This window comes from Chiloscyllium plagiosum, chromosome 4 (assembly GCF_004010195.1).
Source record: "Chiloscyllium plagiosum isolate BGI_BamShark_2017 chromosome 4, ASM401019v2, whole genome shotgun sequence".
Classification (NCBI taxonomy): domain Eukaryota; kingdom Metazoa; phylum Chordata; class Chondrichthyes; order Orectolobiformes; family Hemiscylliidae; genus Chiloscyllium; species Chiloscyllium plagiosum.
In genome coordinates this window covers 101,780,648-101,802,692 of record NC_057713.1, presented here as the reverse complement: position 1 = coordinate 101,802,692, position 22,045 = coordinate 101,780,648, and the positions used below count along the sequence as shown (strand labels likewise).

The window sequence follows — 22,045 nt, the reverse complement described above, 5'->3', positions numbered from 1 at the left end:
AACAATTTGTTTATGGATCCTCATAATGCAGTTTCCCCTTTCATTAACTGCCTCAAAGGCTGACTGTTGTCTCAAATAACGCAGCCATTTTAACTTATGCAGTAGCAACAGTGTTAGTCACAGGAAGATGCAATAAAGGCTTTGTGAAGAACAGAGAAGCAAATAAAAGTTGCAGCTGAGCAAGCACGGTTTTGGCCACCTTGAAAATTGCAGGATCATTTGAAATCCCCAGTGCCAAAGCACAAAATAAAAGGAAATGTTCCCCAATTAATGACAATTTTTAAACATCTGGACTGAAGGAAAAACTGGGTAACCCAGACAAAAAGGTTACAGAATAAGGGAAAATAAAAATTCACAAAACTTCCAATACCACTCTTTTGTGGCGAGATCTTCACTAATTTTAACTGTGATTCATGGGTAATTTATCCTACATAGTGCAGAAACCTTTATATTAACCGCTGATCTCCTTAGCTACGAGAAAACATTGGTCTATTGCATACACACAAGACTGCCCCTAGCTGAATACTACATTAAAAATCTCACCTGCAGGACCATTCTCTAAGAAATGAAAAGATCAGAATGTGATAGGGAATAAAAAGGACAAAAGTAAAAATTTGATGATGCTGATAATGTGAAGTTGATCTATTCACAAATAAATATCAACCAACCTTAGCGCCAAGCAGTCAGATTTGAACTTTACAATTGCTTATTTGATATGCTTACCTGACTGACGGGTCCATTCGCAGTATTAACATCCCTAACTTAATGAGTGCAAGTACTCAATGAAAGAAGAACCAAGAAACCAGACATGCTGCTTAGCTACCACAACAAACAGTTCAGAGATTTATATAGAAAATCTGACAGCCTAAATATTTATAGAAAAATAATTCTATCCTATATATCAGTTTACATTGGTAAATAAATTAATTTCAACAAGATTTAGTGTGTGCATGCAGCCATGTTTAGGACTAACAGCACCATTTTTCCAAAGGAGCACTCTATAACACTCACCCTTTTTAGTATTTTCTTTAATCCACTCTAATAACTCCTCTTGAGGGAAGTTGCTGAACTCTCCAATGATGCTCCATTGTTCCTTCAGATTTATTGCTCCCTGTAAAGCCATTGCTGCAAGCATGACGCACACAATTATCTGGTGATGGTATTTAGTTCGAACTTGGCTAAATAGCTAACAAGAAAGGAAACAAAAAGAAGCCATGAAACAAACTTCCACTGTAATTGCTTTTATTTTGGCTAAGGTGAGAGACAAACAGAGCAGTAAACAAATTCACAGCTCTGACAAATAAATGCACCTTGTACATAAACCTGAACAAAAGGGATTTCTTTTAAAACAGAGCTGTAGACTAAAACACACCTTTTATTTCACAAGCCTATATAAAAGCACAACGATAATCTGAAACATTAACTGTTTCCACTCAATTATTTACTCTTGCTGAGTACTTCTAGGATTCGCCATTGTTATTTCAGATTTCCAGCATCTGCAGTATTTTCCTTTTGATTAAAGGACAAGATTTACTACAGTACCTTCTGATATTTTAATGTTAAAGAAAACACTGGGGGGAGAGTAGCATTAGAAAAAGGAGCAGGAATAAGGTAAACTGCCTATTGAGTCTGCTCTGCAATTCAATGATTTGGAGATGCCGGTGTTGGACTGGGGTGTACAAAATTAAAAATCACAACACCAGGTTATAGTCCAACAGGTTTAATTGGAAGCATTAGCTTTCGGAGAGACACTCCTTCATCAGGTGGTTGTGGAGGACACAATTGTAAGGCACAGAATTTATAGCAATGGTTTACAGTGTGATGTAACTGAAAATATACATTGAAAAATACCTTGATTGCCTGTTGAGTCTTTCATCTGTTTGAATACCATGACAGTTTCACTTCTTTCATGTATAAATCACAAAACTTTTTTTAAAAAAAAGTTGCATTCTCAGGTTAACTGTAACAATTAGTGTTAACTAGGCAATGTGTTGAAGGTGTTGGCCCCTTGTGTTCTCCACCCTGACTTAAAGTTCACTTGGGCCATTTGGGACACCTCCCTCCCTTGGACCTCTCCATTTTTGGCGACTGACTCAACACTGATATCTATTTCAAATCCAAGAGCTCCCACAGCTACCTTGATTACACCACCTCCCAAACGCCCCTTCCTGTAAAAACACGATTCCAATTCTTCTGACTCCAGTGTATCTGCTCACAGGAGGAATAATTCCACTCTAGGACATCCCAGGTGGCCTCCTATTTCAAGGACTGCAACTTCCCCTCCCACATGATCAATAATGTCCTCCAGTGCATCTCCACTTCCCACACATCCACCCTTGAACCCCACTGCTCTCACCGCAAGAAAATTTATATCTCACCCCCCTTCCTGCCCCCTCCATACTCCACATTCCTGATTGATTGCTTATGCCCAAAACAGACTCTTCTGCTCCTTGGATGCTGCCTGACGACCTGCTATGCTTTTCCAACACCACACATTTCAACTCTGGTTTCCAGCATCCACAGTCCTCACATTCTCCTGCTTCCTATGCAAGTATATTCTTCCATAAATAAAACAACCAAATCTGAACACAGCATTCCATGAGTGTTCTCTCACCACACCCCGTATATAGTTGTAACAAAGCAACCATACTTCATGACCCTAACAGTTAAGGTCAATATTCCATCTGCATTCCAAACTGCTTGTCCAGATCTTGCTCTCCATTTAAACAATATCCTGCTTGTCTATTCTCCCTACCAAAATGAGCAGCAAATGATTAGGAAAGGTGTTTCTTTCTTCCAGACTGTGTCTATCCACATATGCAAAGCTGCAGTGGGCATTGGTGTGAAATAATATGACAGTTTGCATTGACAGAACGTAAGTGCAGTGAGAATTCAAGCAACCAGACAGATGTATTTCTGAATGCTAGCTGATGAAACCTATGTGGGGGATACTGCCAGATCCACTTTCCTTCAGAGCAGTTACAAAACCTGGCGCCCAATTCAAATTCTTCGCTTTGCACTTACACCAAGTAGTTTTGTGTTGAGTCTCAACTTTTAGAAGGTACACCAAGCAAGTTACATTGGACAGCAATAATTGTAATATCCCCATTTTCAACTGCACATAATGTTGGACATGTAGTGCTGATTTAGTGGGCAGTACTTGACAATAACATACATCCAAGATGATATCATAAATAAGGGTTATCTCAGTTTATGACAAATATCATAGTTTTCACTTTGATGTTTAAAATTTTAATCTACATATCAAAACCAGAATTATATAAATCTAACTCAATAAGCAGGAAGATATTTGGCCCTTCTTACAACATTTCAGTTACACTTTTCCTTTAGTGCCACATCCCACACTTTCCCTATACTGTGCATTTCCATGTACATACCATATAAAACCTATCAGATTAAGTTCTATGTTATTAAAATTAAACACCATGTATTAATTTTCTTTTTAAACACCATCAGAGGGCTGTACTGCACACTGGTTGAATACTGCATCAGCACCAGAGGGCATAGAAGTAACAGTGTTAAGTTCTATCAATGAAGCTTCATCTTACCTGTCTGGAGCAAATTAGAGAAGCCATGATACACATATGAGGAGTAAGGAAAAGTTTCAGTCTCATGATGAGAATTGCCAACACTACAAAAGCAACCAATTGCAAAACATGATAGACCAGCTGTGGAGACAGAAACACAAATTCAACATTGAAATTATAAACTTTCAATCCAGCAACAACAGGCATGTCAATTTCAACTACCCACAAAGCTCTCTAATACAACTGACCGCGAAGAGGAGGGCCTGAAACTCCAGGAGACTGAAAGCGATATGGTGCAGGAATTCAGAAGAATTTTTCTGATGTCCAGATCATTAATTTTGGACAACATACTGTCCATCATAAAATTAGAACAGCACCCTGCCACTCCAGCAAGGAATCAAATATCTTCTACGTCTGTATGGTAAATTGCATTCTCTACTTCTCTCCAAAAAGACAATACAAGAATTATAGAAGTCTTAGTGTAGAAAGAAGCCATTTGGCCCATTGAGTCTGAAATGCTCCAAAGAGCATCTCATCCAGACCCAGCACCCCCCATCCCATCCCTGTAACCCCATATCATCATGACTAATCCCCCTAACCTGCAAATTACAGGGCAATTTAGCATGACTAATCCACCTAACCTGCACATCTTTGGACCGTGGGAGGAAACAGGAGCATCCAGAGGAAACCAACACAGACACAGGGAGAATGTGCAAACTCCACACAGTGTTAACCACTTGAGCTACCATGCCACCCCATATATTGCTTTGTTTTTAACAACAGCTAATTCCTTCTGGGATTGACAACCTTTTCTGAGAAGTGCTCATGGGGCCAGTATATTAAAGTACTTTGGGTCTTGTTCCCAGTGGACACAACAATGAAGAATTGACTGGATTTCACAATTAAGCCTTTGAATGCCCCTTGAGTGCTGGCTGCAGAATTAGGGAAATCAAACAGAAAATGTTCCTACTGGCCAAAAAAAAAAATCAAGATTTATGTCAAAGGTAAAGTCAAACCGAATGGTTACATCCAATAGTGGTGTTTAAATTCTGGCCAACAATAAATGGAAGGAAAAGTCTATTCATTTTGTTCACTCCAATAAGTCAGAAATTGTGGTCAAAATAAGTCAAAATTTCAATTTATTTTCTTCTCTAGAGCAGATTTTGATGCAGAAGGAAGGAAATGCTGATAAGACCAATCAAAGTAGAAACCAAGGATACCCATTTGCATACAAAACAATCAGGTGATTGCTAACAAGAGAGCAAGCCTAATATAGTCAATGAGGTCTGTGATTGCTCCAGCAGAAATTGGTTTGCATGGAGTTCATCATCTTATAGTTATGGAAAAAAAACCGAATCAGTAAAATAAATTTCACCTCAAAATTGTTTTTAGCCAGTAAAATAGTTACAACTTAATTCTGAGGGCTAAAGGAGTCAAATTGGGATATGGGAATTGGATGATCAACCGTGATCATACTGAATGGCAGAGCAGGCTTTAAGGGCGTAAAGGCCTACTCCTGCTTGTATTTTATATGTTTTATATGCAATGACTAGATAACCATATCTTGGATGCAATCAACGCAAAGTTTTCTTCCTATTATTTGGATCACGAAGTGCATTAAGCTGTTTTACCTCTCCTCGGGTTGGATGTTTCTTCCTAAAAAAAGAAAGAGAAATTTAATTAAAACATAGAAACAGAAGATTGGAGTGGGCCATTTAACCCCTCGAGCCTGCTCTACCATTCAATATGATCATGGCTAATCATTAAGCTCAATATCCTAATCCTACCCTCCCCCTTTACCTTAATCCATTTAGCTACAAAAACAACAGCTACCTGGCTTCTTGAAATCACAATGATTTGGACTCAATATACTTTATGGTAGTGAACTCTGTAGGCTCTCCACTCTCTGGGATGATAAGAAATTTCTACTCATTTCAGTCTTAAAAGGTTTACTCTTCATCCTTACAACTATGATCCTGGTCCTGGACTGAATTGTTGCAGTGTCCGTTCATCCACTGCCATAGCATCTGTGATGACATGACCGTTACATTCAGTACTTCCCCAGAGCAGAGAAACTACACCACGTGCTTCGCAGCTTTCAGCATGTTACTGATGACGATGAACATCTCACCAAGACCATCTATACATGTCCACTGCTCTTTCTCAAACTGCCACCTAACCTCAAACACACAAGCGCTCATAGCGAACTACCCAGCCTTCAGGAGCACAGCAACGTCTGCAAAACATGAGAGTTCATCTGCATGGAAACTACATTGTATGTGGGAACACTATCCACACCATACATACTCATGCAACTCAGCCAACGTTGTCTACTTCATACGCTGCAGGAAAGGACACCCCGAGACATGGTATCTCAGAGAGACCATGCAGACACTACGACAATGGATAAACAAACACCATGCAACAATTGCCAGGCAAGAGTGTTCCCTCCCAATCAGGGAACACTCCAGCAGTCAAGAACATTCAGCCTCTGATTTTCGGATAAGAGCCCCCCAAGGCAGCTTGAGAGATACACAACAACGCAGAATAGCTGAGCAGAAACTGATAACCAAATTCTATGCTCATGACGACAGCCCCAACTGTGACCTTGTGTTCATGCCATGCTACATGTAACCCCAGAGGAGAAAGGCGAGGACTGCAGATGCTGGAGATCAGAGCTGAAATTGTGTTGCTGGAAAAGCGCAGCAGGTCAGGCAGCATCCAAAGAACAGGAGAATCGACGTTTCGGGCATAAGCCCTTCCTCAGGAATGTAACCCCACCATACTACTGTTTGTAAAATCTTCCTTACAATTCAGTTTTGACACTATTGTCTTGATTACCTGTTACTTTGGTTAGACCCTTGTCATGAAACTCTATTCATGTCATTCCAGTCATTTAGTTTGTCTCTAGCACCATCTTATTTTGATTATTTGTAATTATCTCTCTGCCATAATTCATCAATTCATAGGTCACCCCTTCATTTGCTATTCAGCAGTTGACACTTTACTCACACCATTTGGCACTCGTGATCACCTTCAAAGACTTGTTATTCAGCCTGTCGACACTCCACTCAGACTATTTATACTTACCTGTTGACATTTTTAATTACCTGGAATTATCTTGCTATTATCCATCCACTTATATATTCTGTGCTAGTGTGCTTCCCTCCACCTGAAGAAGCAGCACTCCGAAAGCTTGCAATTTTAAATACACCTGTTGGACTCTAACCTGGTGTCATGCAACTTCTGAGTTACTGAAAAATACCACAGCTGAGAAGTGTAATTTAAACTCTAAATATGCAATTTCCAGAAATTCTCCCTTTTTCTGATGCTTCCTTTCGGATCTAAGGATATTTTCCTCTTGAGCAGGTTACCATGAAGGAATGTTGCTTTGATATTGAATTACACTTCCCAAAAAAAAAAATTGGTAAAATTGACTGAAATGATTTTCAAAATTTCCTTCCCAACATAGAAGCGTATACCCAAATCTCTCTTGCCCCAAATCAACATTCTTCAAAGCCTCCAGCTACTAACCTAATTTTGGCATTACTGGCCCAGTATGGTCGCTCATTACTGTACAAATCCATCTACATGACAATGCAGGTTATCTCCACTGTCAACTTCCAAATATAATTGGAATCTTTTCCAGTTCCATAACGCTCTTGGTTCAGTCTCCTTCGTCATCCATTCTACCAGTAATCACAGACACTTCCAGATCGTTAGGCTCTCCAGTAACCATGCTAACCTGTCACCTTGTTAAACTGTGGCCTCTTTTCTCACATTGACAGCTCTTTTGACTATTCCTTTCAGGATGTTAGCTAGAAATCCTCTCTACTGGAGATGATCATTTCCTTCCACACATACGCTCTGAACCAATATTGGAACTAGTTCTCCAATCTCATACCACCTGCTGCCAGTCAGTAGCCCTCAATTCTTGTCCCTCATTTTGGAAATTTAGCCAGTTTTTCATATTTTTCCACAAACCAGTCTGTACATTTCAGCACCATGGCAATTTTCCAGTTGCTGGACCGTGCAAGTCGATAACTTATCTGCAAACCTACATTGGGTATATGAATGCCAGATTATTTTTTTCATGTTCTCCACAATCAGCAATTGTGTTGGTATGCATCACTTTAGCAGTTTTTGCCCCTTAGGTTCTAAATAATAGAAATCATGGGGATATGAAGTACCTGATGCTTTATCATCATCAACGCCTTAACCCTGTTCCGAGTCTGAAAATTCATAACTTATCTCAGTTACTTGTGAAGAATGCACCTTTACAGTCCAATTTCTATGTTACACATATTATGAAAACCTGGACAGTTTTCTTGCCATGTCCAATAACACTGATCCTTTCCATTTCCTGTGCCCTTCTCTTTTAGAGTAAATCATGTACCAGATCTGAAATCTCCCCCAGACAATCTGGTGTGATATCTCAATACTCTAATTTTTTTTTCTAACACTTCAGCTTTAATGAACACTTTCCTTTCAACAAGTAACACATTTAGATTGGTGCAAAATAAAATGAAGTTGTTCCTTCAATTGCTGCCAGAAAGTCATGTAATATTGAAGGCAATTTCTGTTATACTAATTGGACGGGTTGTACCCCTCAAACATCTGACAGTACTTTGTGAAACATCTCATCAATGGTTTCTTTTGCACAAGCTATTGCTGAATGCACTTTCTGCAACAATATGCATTATTATAGTAGTTAAGCTCTATCATGTCCCAAAATTCATCATTTGCAAATTTATTTCCATTAAGATTTTGTTGCCCCACTTTACTAAGGTTTTGCCCATTTCAGGTTATCTGTCCTTACTGTTTGTCACCATAGAAATGCCAAAAATGGTCACCATATCTACAGAATATAATTTGCAAAATATTTTTTCCTATATCTTCAGATCTTGTCTACCAATTCATTAAATTTCTGAACGAAATGAACGCATTTAACCTGATGTGGTACTATCTTACGACATTTAATACAAGTAATACACTGTATGTCATTTGTTCTACAAGAGACTCATATTCTCCATCCAAAACCCCAACATTCTTTAACAGCCATTTTTTTGTGTGTGAAGAGTTCATGCTTTTTCCATATAATCGTTTTCTTAGCAGCCAGACTCTCTTCTGCAGTTGTCAATAACACATCTTGGACCTCTTGGTAAGAAGCACCAGATTTTTTGTTGCATTCCATTATGTCTCAATCCCATGAATTGTGAGATTACTGTATTACTAAATATAAATGTTTCATCATTCTTCATGTCTAAATGGATTTTTGCTTTTTTTTTCATTCAAAGACTTAGTAATAATGACATATCACTCTGGATACCACTGGTGTTTATGAAGTGTTGCAACCCTATGGTTTCCAAATAACAGTTCAGCCAATCAGCACCACAAACTGATGAGATCCAGCAATTAGTTACTTATTCAGTTGTGCCCTATGATACCTACTAGCTGACCCTATTGGCCATGATCAAAATATTTTCTTGCTGCTCATCCTGATTGCATGTGCTCAGAACCATTTGTTTCATGAATTGCTTCAAATACTTGACTCTTTACCCTTGGACAATTCCTGACATAGGTTTATTTAGAGTCACACCAGAAACATCTATTAACTTGGGTTTTTGGGATTCATTTATTGCTGTCACTCCAAATCCTCTCATTTTTCCCTTGATTCAAGAATCTATAAGAGATATGAGCCACATTGTTAAGTAATTCCAACATCATATAGGTTGTCTGTGACTAGACCCCCATCCCCCCACCTTTAACTTTAAGAGTCAGGAAACATAGTCATCCATTCTCTGCATCATCATAGAACTCCTGACATGTCCTGTGAAGACCATAAGATATGGGAGCAGAATAAGGCCATTTGGCCCATCAGGTCTACTCTGCCATTCCATCATGGTGATAAGTTTCTTAACCTATTCTGCTGCCTTCAGAGTTGTACAAAAAGTTTTATGCGAATCCTTATAATAGTACACATGTCAATCCTCACCTTTCCCTGTCCAGAAGCCAACACCCACTACGGAAAATGCAGCTTCTTTAAAAGCATAAATACACCAATCAGCAAAATAACAAATCATTCAACTAACAAGTAACACACCAAAAACCAAAATCAACATAAAAATAAAAAAGGAGGAAAACAACAGAGGGGATTAGATCAAGAGAGTGTTGGAGTGGGAGTGGTGCCTACCTATCAAAAACTCAACTCTGTTTAAACTATAAAAATTCTCACTACCAAATTCATCAATCACTGAATTACAAACACAGTTCATTAGGGGCAGTGAGGAAAAAAAGAAAAGTTAAATAAAGCAGTATGAGGGAAGGAATTAAATCAAAATAGTGTTGGCAGTAAAGTTAGTGCACCTCAGCCCCTGCAATGCCCACCTATCAAGATCTCAGATCTCTTTTTGTAATGATCCACTAACAAATAGGTTACAAGCTCTATCCATCAGGTGCAGTGTAGTGCAACAACAAAATATTGGGGAGGGGAGGGGGGTGGCATCAAAAGGGAGGCACAGGATTAAACTAAAATGAAGTTAGATGGGGAAAGAACTCTGCCTCTGAAGCTGATCGGTTTCAAGGGACCTGCATTTCCAACTCAGACAGGAAGAAATTTGCATTACATTACTGCACATTAGGGTCGTGAAGGATTCCTGACTGCCTGGAGACAATCTCTCCCAGAATTCCAGAAACTTAAGCATCATAATAGTCTGACTATTGGGACTCTGGAAAGTTCCTGCCAGTTTGGTGGATGGATTCAGCATACTGAATCAGAGTCTTCGCCGCGACTTGGATAATTATTAGCAATGTAGCAGAAATCAATTTTTGACAATGTCCAGAGGGTCTCTGGACCAGAGGTATTAACTCTGATCTCTCTCCACAGCTGCAGGCAGACCTGCTGAGCTTTTCCAGCAATTTCTGTTTTTGTGCCCTTGGATCTATGATGGTGTGTGTTTAATGTTATGTTTTTCTCAGGATGAGCAAGCAATAACAGTGCTCTTCCTTACACTGAAGGAACACTCATAATCAGCTCTAATTAATCCTATTAACTACATTTTTATTGAAGTGTGATATTGCTGTGTGCTTAAAAAAGATAGGTAAATTTTTGTTGCAACCAACCAAGATGGTTGAAAAGAGGGGAGCCGATTTACCCCTCAACTGCTTGTAAACAATCGACACCCAAACAATGAGAGAAGTTTCAATTAACACGAGTAGGAAGCCCAGGACATCAGGATAAAGAAGAAACAAGGCTGAAAGTATTTGAAACTATCTGTAACCAGAAGTGCCAAATGCGAAGTCTGCTTTAGTCTCTGGCTCAATATTTGATTCACTCAGCATGATTAGGAAATGGCTGGTTTCTCGGAATACAAAAGTATTCGGCCCTGAAAGCATACCTGATTTTAGTGAAAAGTTGAATACCAAGCTGTTCCAGTACGTTAGGAGAATACCAGCAGCTACCCAACAACATGATAAATTCCCAAGGCATGTCTTGTTCACAAACTGGTGTGAAACTCCAACTCTAGTGTTAGTTCAACAGTCTACTTTTGATCTTCAGGTAATGGAAGGTGACATGAATAATGCTATAAAGCTGCATTTAATCATTAGTTGCTTAATGGTGCTCGATTTGGGTAGTGTCAGTCTAACCCTCTTCTGCTGCTTCAACAATGACTTATGTTAGAGGAAAATTCAGAGGTCAGGATATTTGCTGATGTTTGTTTGTAGCTTTCAGATTCTTTCCCAATTTACTAGAAAATGAAGTAGTTAGTCTTCCTATGTAGAAAGATCTAAACAAAAACAAACTTAGAGGCATAGACAGATAAGTGACAAGTAATATTAACTCCACACATACATTGGATAATGATCATCTCCCATGCCATTACCATCGCTGAATCCCCAATAGCAACATTCTGTAAATCACCATCGACTAGAATCTGGACCAGCCGTGTAAATTCTATGGCTACAAGAGCAGATCAGAGACCAGGAACTTTGGGGCAAATTACTCAACTCCTGACCTCCCAGTGCCTTGTCAACATCTACAAGGTCCAAGTTAGGAGAATTATCAAATACTGCAGCTCCAACACACAAGAGGTTTGAAGCTATCCAGGTCAAAGCAACCTGCTTGCCTGACATCTCATTCACTACCCATGCAATGTGGCAGCAATATGTATTAGGGATAGCATTAGGCTAAACCTAACCACCATCTATAGGAAGCTCAGCAGGAACCAACCAAGGCTCCTCCTTTGGCAGCATCTTATAAATCTGTGAACTCTACCACCTAGAAAGCTAAGGGCAGAAGGAACAGGCAACACCACCACTTGCAAGCTCTCCTCCAAGTTATGCACCATCTTGACAAGGAAACATAAGGCTGTTCCTCAGTGCTGGATTAATTTCCTGGAACTCTCTTCCCAACAGCACAATGGAAATTCTTACACACAATAGACTCCTGCAGTTCAAGGAAACAACTCATCAGCACCTTCTCTAGGGCATTTAGGATGTTAGCGAACCTCAAACTGAGAACAAATGTACCATCTACTTCTGGACCCTTCTCTTCTGTCTTTACTTAACCTTGTATTTTACATTATACCTTGTATTATTATTCTCTTTCTTATTTAATCTCTCCTACTTTCCCTAACTCTGACTATTTCTTATATTCTTTCCTCCTATCTATTTTTATGCTGTCTCTGTACTTGCTTATAAACTGTATGACCTTTCAAACTTCCATGAAAGGTTGCCAGCTCAAAACATCAATCTTTTCACCACACATTCCAGCTGACTGGCTAATTATTTCCAACATTTTATAGTTTAAAAATTGAAGACAAAATACCTGAAATGTGGCCTTATGGCCCAATTCCCATGATGCACCAATTTTGGTGGCACAGCATTTGATTAAATAACAATATAGCTTAACCTTAGTTTGATATTGCAACAGACCAGAAGCAGAGGTGAAGGGTGTAACGCGATGCCTGCTTAGTCACTCACGCTGATGACTCTTAGAAAAATAACGTTTTGACCCTGTTATATCCAAATGCCAATCGGAAGTTTGTAGGATTACACTTTCTGGTTTGCACGCTTTCACTTAGCAATTTTAAAACGGTCATAAAAGCTCAATTTACTCTACTTCAAATCCCATAACTCACATTGCCATATTCTGAACACTTACTCATCGAAGCCTTCTGGAATTTTTCCTTTTAACAAACAGAGCAGTTCCTTCAAAGTCTACAAATAAAAAAGGAAACAATTACTATTTTCAGAAGGTCAAGAAAGATTTTGAAGTTCTAAAGCACATTAAAGAAAGTTTAACATTGAAAACATCATAGACAGCTCAACAAGAGTTTACCAATTAACAGTTCATATTTGTTTGTTAAATGTTAATAATTGATAGAAGGGGCAAGACTTGCACTGAAGGCTATTGAACTGACACAGCTGCACACAAATTACTGTATCCAGGAGCTAAACATTACCCAGGAAAGAGAAGGCTTTCAGTGTAAGTGTCAAGTTATACTCAACCAAAACCCCTGCCACTGAGCCCAAACTTAATATGCTGTTCAATTTCCACTCCTAAGATGTCTTTAACAGCCCCATTGTCAAGGGGTCACAAATTGATACTAAAAAAAACAGCATTTTGCCTTCCAAGAGCTGGAGCCAGAACTCCAACCTCAGGACTTCAAGATGCATTCCTCTCCGGTACACTGATGGGGTATTCACTAACACTAGGCTAAATGAGATTCCTCAGGCTGAGCAGGGAACTGATCAGGAAAACTCCTGTCCTAGGAATCTTCTACCTCAATCCTGCCATTTCTTATGCTCTGAGTTGTGTGTGGAGCAAATCAAACCACCACCCCTCAGTAGCTTATGACCCACAGTACCAGTCCTCATGAGTCCACCACTAACTTTATATCATTAAAATCCTGGAACTACAATGAAATTTCTGCTCAATGTAGTCCCTGTTTATTTCAACAATTAAATTGACCAAGGCATCATGCACTGATAAAAATATAAAGCAAGTTTAAATGAAACAGAATGCAAATAAGTTATTGAGCAAATAATTATTTACAAATGCACAGAATTGTAGCCTAAAATCAGTACATTCAGCTCATTGTGACTGTATTGTTATGATGGCTTCATACTTAATTTTTTGTAGACTTGAGTTTGAAGGATTGCAGATATCTAAATTGCTTTGTTGTAACAATATTGATGAAAAGGCACAAACCTTTTTTTAAAAAAAACAAGAATTACTATATGATTCTAGATATTCTCTGGTCTTAGTTGCTTGAAGTTCAGGGAAAACACCAAACTGGTTTTATGACTGGGTTTGATGGCTGGTTTGAATAAAAATAACATAATGGAGCATGATTGCAGAATTCAAAGGTGCACGCGATCTAGTGGGTGAATCACAATTAGTATGTAGGGTTAGCAAGTACTTGAGATGAGTAGAATGTTATCCTGTATTAGGTGAGGAACTGTACATAAAAAGGAAGAACGTTAGGGATTTGTTACATAATGCACTGGTAAGACCACTTCTCGAATACAGTTCAAAGTTTTTGTCTCTGTTATTTAAGGAATAATTTAAATGTATTGGAGTGACTCAGAGGTGAATTACTGGATTGACACCTGGTACAAGTGGGCTGGCTCATGAAGAAAGTATGGACAAATTGTGGTTGTTTCCACTGGAGTACAGAAGTGAGGGAATGCTTGATTGAAGGACATAAAATCCTGCATGGTCTTTACAGGATGGATATGAAAAGATGTTTCATCTTGTGGAGAGTCCAAAATTGGGGTACTGTTTGAAAATTAGGGGTGAACCTTTCATAAAGAAGAGACTAGTAGAAAATTCTCTGAGCTGTGCGATCTTGGAACACTCTGCCTTAGAGGCAGGGTCACTACATATTTGTTCTCACAGGGGTAGATTAATTCCCTTGCCTAACAAAAACCAAAGGTAATTGGGGGTAAATGAGAATATGGAATTCGAAACACAAACAGATCAACCACGATCTTATTGTATGGGGGACCAAATTATCTACCTTTGGTTTGGTTTGGGGGGTGTTGGGGGTTAATGATATCCATAGTGGGACAGGAAAGCATTCTACAAACATAGAAGACAAGCAGCAAATACTGTCAAAAGGGGAAAAATAGTTAAAGTTGGCGCTTTATATAAATGCACACAGTACTTGGAATAAAATATATATTAGTCAATAGCATAAACCGAGGTTAATGGAGAGACAGCTACATTAGAGATGGTTGTAACGAGATGAAATCTAGGAATTAAATACTCAGGCATACATGAATTTTTGAAAGGACAAGCAGAAAGGGACAAAAGAATGGTGAGGCGGTTTTGTTGGTAGAAAAGTAAATTAACTACCTTAGCAATAAATGATGTTGGATTGGAAGGTGGAGAACCTAAATTAGTGGAGGTAAGAAATAACAAAGAGAGGACTGGAGTCACTTGTGGGACTAGTTAACAGCCCAACAGTAATTAAACTGTACGAGACACAGAATAAGTCAGGAGATAACGAAGGCATTTGGAAAAACATAACACGTTAATCAAAATGTGACTTTAATTATTCCAATCTATGTGATTATTAAATTGGCAGAAGTAGCCACAAGGAAGGATACATAGAGTATATTCAGGACAGCTTCCTGCAATGATATGTTGTGAATCTAAAAAAGTATCAGGCTGTTTTGGATCTGGTAATAAGGTGAAATAAGGTAGGTTTAATAAATGATCTCAAACTAAAAGATCCCCTAGGAAACAGCGACCATAAGCATTCAGATTGAGAACGAGAAGCAGGACTTAGTAAAAACTGGCTTGAGCGGGAAAGACAGTTCTTGAATAATGGCAGACATTCACAAAAATACTTCATGACTAACAACGAAGATCTATCCTACTCAGAAAGGAGATTTCTCAGAAGAGAATAAATGAACTATGGTTAACCAGAAATTAAGAATGGTATCTGACATAAAAAACAGACAACATGGCAAAGATAACTGCTAAGAAAAAGGATGGGGAATTTTAAAAACCAACAATGCATGGCAAAAGTAAGTCAGTCAGTGTTATAAAGTCATGGGGGGGGGGGGGGGGAGAATACAAACTGACCCTTCGGTCAAACTTGTCCATGCCGACCAGATATCCTAACCTAATCTAGTCCCATTCGCCAGTGCTTGGCCCATATCATTCTAAATTATTCCTATTCATATACCCATCCAGATGCCTTTTAAATGTTGCAATTGTACTAGTCTCCACCACTTCCTCTAGCAGCTCATTCCATACACGCATCACCCTCTGCATGAAAAGGTTGCCCGCAAGGTCCCTTTTAAATTTTTCCCCTCACCCTAAACCTATGCCCTCTGCTTCTGGACTCCCGCCACCCCAGGGAAAAGACTTTGTCTATTTATCTTATCCATGCCCCTCATGATTCAACAAACCTCTATAAGGTCACCCCTCAGCTTCCGACGCTCCAGGGAAAACAGCTCTCGCCTATTCAGCCTCTCCCTATAGCTCAAATCCTTTTAATTCTGGCAACTACCTTGTAAATCTTTTTTGAACCCTTTCAAGTTTCACAACATCCTTCTGAAAGGAAGGAGACCAGAACTGCACGCAATATCCCAACAGTGGCCTAACCAATGTCCTGTACAGCCACAACATGACCTCCAAGCCCTATGATCAATGCTCTGACCAATAAAAGAAAGCATACCAAACGCCTTCTTCACTATCTTATCTACCTGCGACTCCAAATTCAAGGAACTACGAACCTGTACTCAGTGTCCCTTGGTTCAGCAACACTCCATACGTGCTTATCATTAAGTGTATAAGTCCTGCTCTGACTAGCTTTTCCAAAATGCAACACTTCCCATTTATCTAAATTAAACTCCAGCTGCCACTCCTTAGCCCAGTGGCCCATCTGATCAAGATCCCATTATACTCTGAAGAAACCATCTTTGCAGTCCATTACACCACCAAAATTGGTGTTGTCTGCAAACTTAACAACTATACCTCCTCTGTTCACAGTCATTTATATAAATGACAAAAAGCAGTGGACCCAGCACCGATCGTTGTGGCACGCCACTGGTCACAGGCCTCTAGTCTGATGAGCAACCCTCCACCACCACCCTCTGTCTTCTACCTTTGAACCAGTTCTGTATCCAAATGGCTAATTCTCCCTGTATTTCATAATATCTAACCTTGCTAACCAATCTACCACAAGTAACCTTGTCGAACACCTTTCTGAGGTGCATATAGATTACGTCCACCGCTCTGCTCTCATCAATCCATTTTGTTACTTCTTCAAAATTATACAAATAAACTAGCAAGTAATATGAAAATGGACAGTAAGAGTTCCTTTAAATATATAAAAGGGAAGAGACAGGCCAAATTAATAGAGAATGAATCTAAAGTAGTAATAATGGGGAACCAGCAAACAACAGAGGTGATGAAAAAATACTTTGCGACAGTCTTCACTTTAGAAGTCACTTATTAGCATTCCAAAAACATTAAACAAGGGGCAAAGGGAGGAAACAAATCCAACAACTGTCACCAGAGGAAAAAAGTACTATGGAAGCTAATGGGGCTAAAGGCCAAAAGTCCTCTAGGTCTGATGGGTTACATCCGGGCAGTTTATGTAAGGGGTGACATACTGGCATTGGAGGCAATCCAGAGAATGTTCACTAGGCTGATACCAGCTTTGAAGGACTATTTTAAAAGGACAGATTGAGTAGATTTGGCCAATATTTATTGGAATATAGAAGAACAAGAGGTATGCAGGATTCTTAGGTGACTTGACTGGATAGCTGTAGAAAGATTATGCCCTCTTCCACAATCTCGGAATAAAGGGTTGCATACTTAAAACAGAGAGGAGAATTTCTTCTCTCAGAAGGTAGTGAATCTGTGGAATTCTTTATCATAGTGGGCTGTTGAGACTCGATCATGAAGCACAAAGTTGAGACAGACAGATTTTTAAATCACCAACAGAATCAAGAGTTATGGGGGAAAAGGCAAAGTAGAATGGAGGATTATCAGATCAGCTATTATTTCTTGGAATGGGCTAAGTGGCCTACATTTCCTTCTACATCTTATGGTCTTATGCACTCTAAAAGAAAGGCAGTGCAAATATGAAGAAATGTTTGAGAAACTGAAAGCTAGCTTGATCAATGAATTGGTATTGGCTACTAATAATTTCAGTAAAGTCTTTAAGGTAACGATCAGTGTTAGTGACTTCATAGTAGATGTGCTGTGAATGTGATTGATATATACTTTGATGTAGTGTATTACAGAGTTTGGATATGTGAAACAGATTCTCCTGAAGAAATGAGATACCTTAGAACTTTTAAGAAATAACTTTCATTAGTGTATTGATTTTAGATTGAAAGTTCGAGACCAGAAATGTTTGGTTAGAACCTTGATGAGGTTACTCAAAATTGAGAAAGTGAAAGCCTATCAAACTTTCCAGACCATGAAGTGAAGATAAAAATTAAATCTGGGAATATGATAGAGAACTGGTGTTTAAGTACTGTAAAGTATGTCAGGATAGATGGGATTAAATTCTTAGTGTCTCTGAATCTTTCAAATTGTGTTATATGCAAATAACTCAGTTTAGTTTATTTTTATCCCTTTATTTCACATAATAAACTTGTTTTATAGATAAAATCAAATTTGCAACATTGCATGCTTAAGTGTAAGATCACCTCATTAAATAAAAAAAGTCAGATTTCAGTCTGGGATGTGACTTTACCAGTAATGACATCAGATGGGATACTAACAGTAAATCCATTTGTGTTACAAACTATATCAACTCAAAAAAGATAACACTTCACATTGGGAAAGAAAGTCTTGGGATTTCTATTGGATCTTAAACATCTTGAATTAGTTGTACCCCATGGTTACAAGGATACAGATTTATATTAACTAAAATTCTTTAACCTATCCTTTGGAAAAATTCAAAGTTAAAATGACTGACATTTTTGGTGGAATTTAGTGCTACAAACCTATCAGTTCAAGGTTGTTCACAATGCAGGCAAAAATAATGTAGTTGCTGATGCCTTGTTAAAAATTTAACTGTTGGAATTATTCAGGAATAAAGAAAGTAGCTGACATAACTGGATAGATTACAAGGAAAAAGAGCAAATGGGTGTGTAGTTTATTTATTTTATTCTCAACTATATTGTTTCATTATTTCAAGTACGGAGATCTTACAATGACTTTATACTTAATAAAGTTTGTGGACTTGAAGAAAGAAGGATTATGCATTACCTCTTTTTATAAAAAACACATGCGAAGAAAAGATCCTGGAACTTGATTTTAGCAAAGACATTTCTTGGAAATGACTGTACCAGAAGATTGCTGGTCTTAGTTACTTGAACTTACTGGAGGGAAAACACCAGAGTGTTTTTATGACTGGGTTTGTGGCTATTGTGTCACAGGTTTGTAGATAGTTTTGCTATCTGTAGTTGAACAGAAGCTTGCTGAAACAAGAGGGGAAAAGAAATTGCCCAGTTTAGCTCTGCTGCTTGTTGTGAAACCAAAACTGTCCTCACAAAGAGCACATGGAAGAATTCTCACTTTGTTTCCTGAGCAAAAATCTCAGTGCCTGTGCTACCTATGTATGAGATTCAGAATTACAGGTCACTAAATATTCCACACCTTACTCTGTTTCCTTCCCTTTTCTCCAGAAGTGAATGGGTGTACTTCAGTGCTTAAATTAGAGGAGTAAATATTAATTTTTCCTGTTACAAACTGCATTGTGTTGCAAGATTCAGAAATATATAAATCTAATTTTGAGTTTGAATTTGAAAATAACAGCATATGGGTGATGGCTACTTTGAGAAGGGAATTTAAGGAAAAACTAAATAGGTCAGTTCTGGAACAGTGACTTAATACAGTATACGTCAGAGTAGATGACTACAAACCCCTGGCATGTTAATGAAAAGCAGTTTGTATTTTGCTGGCTTATAGTCAAATAATCAAAGATTGATTTTAGTTCAGAAAATCTAAAGATTGAAAGATTTTAGGACAGTTCAAAGTGGAACTGACTAGAGTCAAAAGCAGGAGAATTAAAAGCAGTAAAACTTAACGAATAGCTATAGAGGTAATTTCTCTAGATGTGAATTTCTGTGGAAATATGGTATTGAATAGTAGGTTGAAAATTTGGACTTGGCCGTTTCACAATCTGTGTTCTATATTTAGATAGCCTGGTTGTACATTGTGTTCAACCTCTATGTAATAAACTTCAGTTCATTGCAAAAGAAACTCTGCAGCCATGCATGACTATATTTCAATGATTGACCACAATATTAAATAAAATTCTTTTAAAAATCCATCAAGCTAGATTTCATTTTGGGATCAGACTTGTCAATTAGCATCATCAGCAAGGATCAAAAGGATGTTAACCAATTCTGCATCTCATTTTATAATAAATCAATAACATTCAAAAGACACCTGATCGATGACTCCTTTTGGTTGAAATCCAGTACTGAGAAAGCATACGATTGGCCATGGGCAAAAGTATACTCATCCTATCTCAATCCTAACCATTGATGGTAGATACTCAAGTATAGCTGTTTCCACTTCCACCTCCTTGGTTTCCTCCCTGTATTTTCTAAATAGTTTCAAGCACAATTCTAAATCATTTTAAGTGATATAATAGTCTCTGCCTCAACAGGTTTTCCCAGGAAATATTCTACTCTCAAAAGTAAAGATAACATAGTTTCTAATCCAGGGTGCCAGAAGGGTCGTTCCCACTCCAGAAACCATAATCAAGGTTGACGTTTCACAAGTAAATACTGAAGGGGCAGTGAGGCACACCCCAGGGAGGAAGTGCTGCACAACTGTGGGTCAGAACTGATGGAGTGATGCATTAGTTATGTGGTACGTACAAAGGGAATAGCAATTCAGGAGTCCTTTATATATTGAGGTGGAGTAAGATGCTGCAGAGTGCCATTCTTCTAAACGGTCAGCGTACCAAAAAATTATTCTAATTCTTCCTTACATTCCTCTAGTTATTGCTGTCAGACAGTGCTCAGTTAGTGGCATTATCTATGGAATCAACCATTCACTATTTGCCCAGAGTTTTAACATCTCAGATTTTCTGTAACCGGTTTCTGTTCAAACAAGAGGTGATCCAATCTTTAAAAATATCTTTATTCATACTATTTTTCCTGCTGCAGTAGTAATGAATTGTTTTGAGATTCTAATAACCTGTCTATATGCTGATTCCACATCATGTGCCAACTATAGTATAACTGATGTCTGGTACAAATTCATAATCCTGAATTGAAACAATGGATGAAACCTCACATTCTTGTAATTATTTTTCCAAAACCTATACTCCTACTCCAACCTCTCATTTTTTTCTGCACTTTATCTTTATGCCTTAAACATTTAGGATGCACATTTTGTCCTAAAAATAGTTTTTTTTTAAAATTTCTCTGCAACTGCCAATTCCACTGAACCAGCCTCATCTTTGCAATTTAGAGCACTATTAACCATCAGTCTAAGACCGTGCCATCAGCAAACTCCAATAAAATTCCTCTTGTGCCTTTGTCAAAATCATTCATTTAAAGTCCTTTTACATGGTTTCTCACTCTCATGTGTTGCATTATAATATGTTGAGCATTCCATAAATCTATTCAATTATCACTTGAATGGATCTGGGTTAACAATCGTAAGTACTAATGAGCTATGATGTAAATAAAAGAAGAACAGGAATGCTGCAGGCATTGTGAAACAACGGTCTGATCTGCTAAGTACTTCTAACATTTTGTTTTTATTTTAAAATTTCCAGCATCTGCAGTATTTTGCTTATGATCTGTGTAAACATCAGGACAGGTTTATGGGGCTAAATGGCCTATTCCTTTCTTAGGAAGTGGTGTGCACCTTTTATATCCACTCCTTCTGGAAACTGGACCATAATTCAGAGTGTCTTTTTGGTACAGTCTGATATGACTGGAGTTAAACTTCTTTACTTATGTAAAGTACATCGCAGTGAATCCATGTAGATCAAATGACTGGAATCATAAAATGCATAAGCAGTAAAATGCAATTTTAACTCATCCTAAACAAACTACACTGACTACATCAGAAAACAGTAAACTACCGTACTCATATGGATCACTATTCCAACAATTAATCTACTGATAAACCCAAGAAATAATTCCACAAAATTAAATGTTCTTACCCCTCTTTAGATCAGGTAATGATGCCCTTGTCTCAACCCAACTATCACAGAAATATAACCTGGTCAGTGTACCTCTATTCGGGTTTTGAAGAATCGATCAGGCAATCTTAGGTTGAGAGTACAATAAACGTCTTGTACGGTGGAGGGTGAGTATTGAGCTCCCATCCTATCCACCTAAAAGACAATATGTACATCCCTTATGTAGATACAACTACTTTGAGGTCAAATGTATTGTGAACTGAATGTACTAATAATTCAACTTAACTTCATAACTTAACAAAACTAAATATCTAGAAAATACTGCCTGTCTTGCAACAGCTTCCTCAT

General features: G+C 38.2%; 1 protein-coding gene across 2 annotated transcripts in view; it reads right to left on the bottom strand.

The window, feature by feature from the left end:
* The window catches only part of dpy19l1l (dpy-19-like 1, like (H. sapiens)), an 80,443-nt gene that overhangs the window by 5,887 nt on the left and 52,511 nt on the right, over positions 1 to 22,045 (bottom strand). Inside the window, exons 16-20 of one of the 2 annotated variants that reach the window (XM_043688761.1) lie at positions 21,791 to 21,892; positions 12,712 to 12,767; positions 5,180 to 5,204; positions 3,570 to 3,689; positions 1,012 to 1,186 (exon numbers count right to left, since the gene is read on the bottom strand). In XM_043688761.1, coding sequence (XP_043544696.1) covers positions 1,012 to 1,186; positions 3,570 to 3,689; positions 5,180 to 5,204; positions 12,712 to 12,767; positions 21,791 to 21,892 — 478 coding nt within the window. The remainder of the gene's footprint in view (positions 1 to 1,011; positions 1,187 to 3,569; positions 3,690 to 5,179; positions 5,205 to 12,711; positions 12,768 to 21,790; positions 21,893 to 22,045) is intronic. The other variant, XM_043688762.1, reaches the window with a different exon arrangement.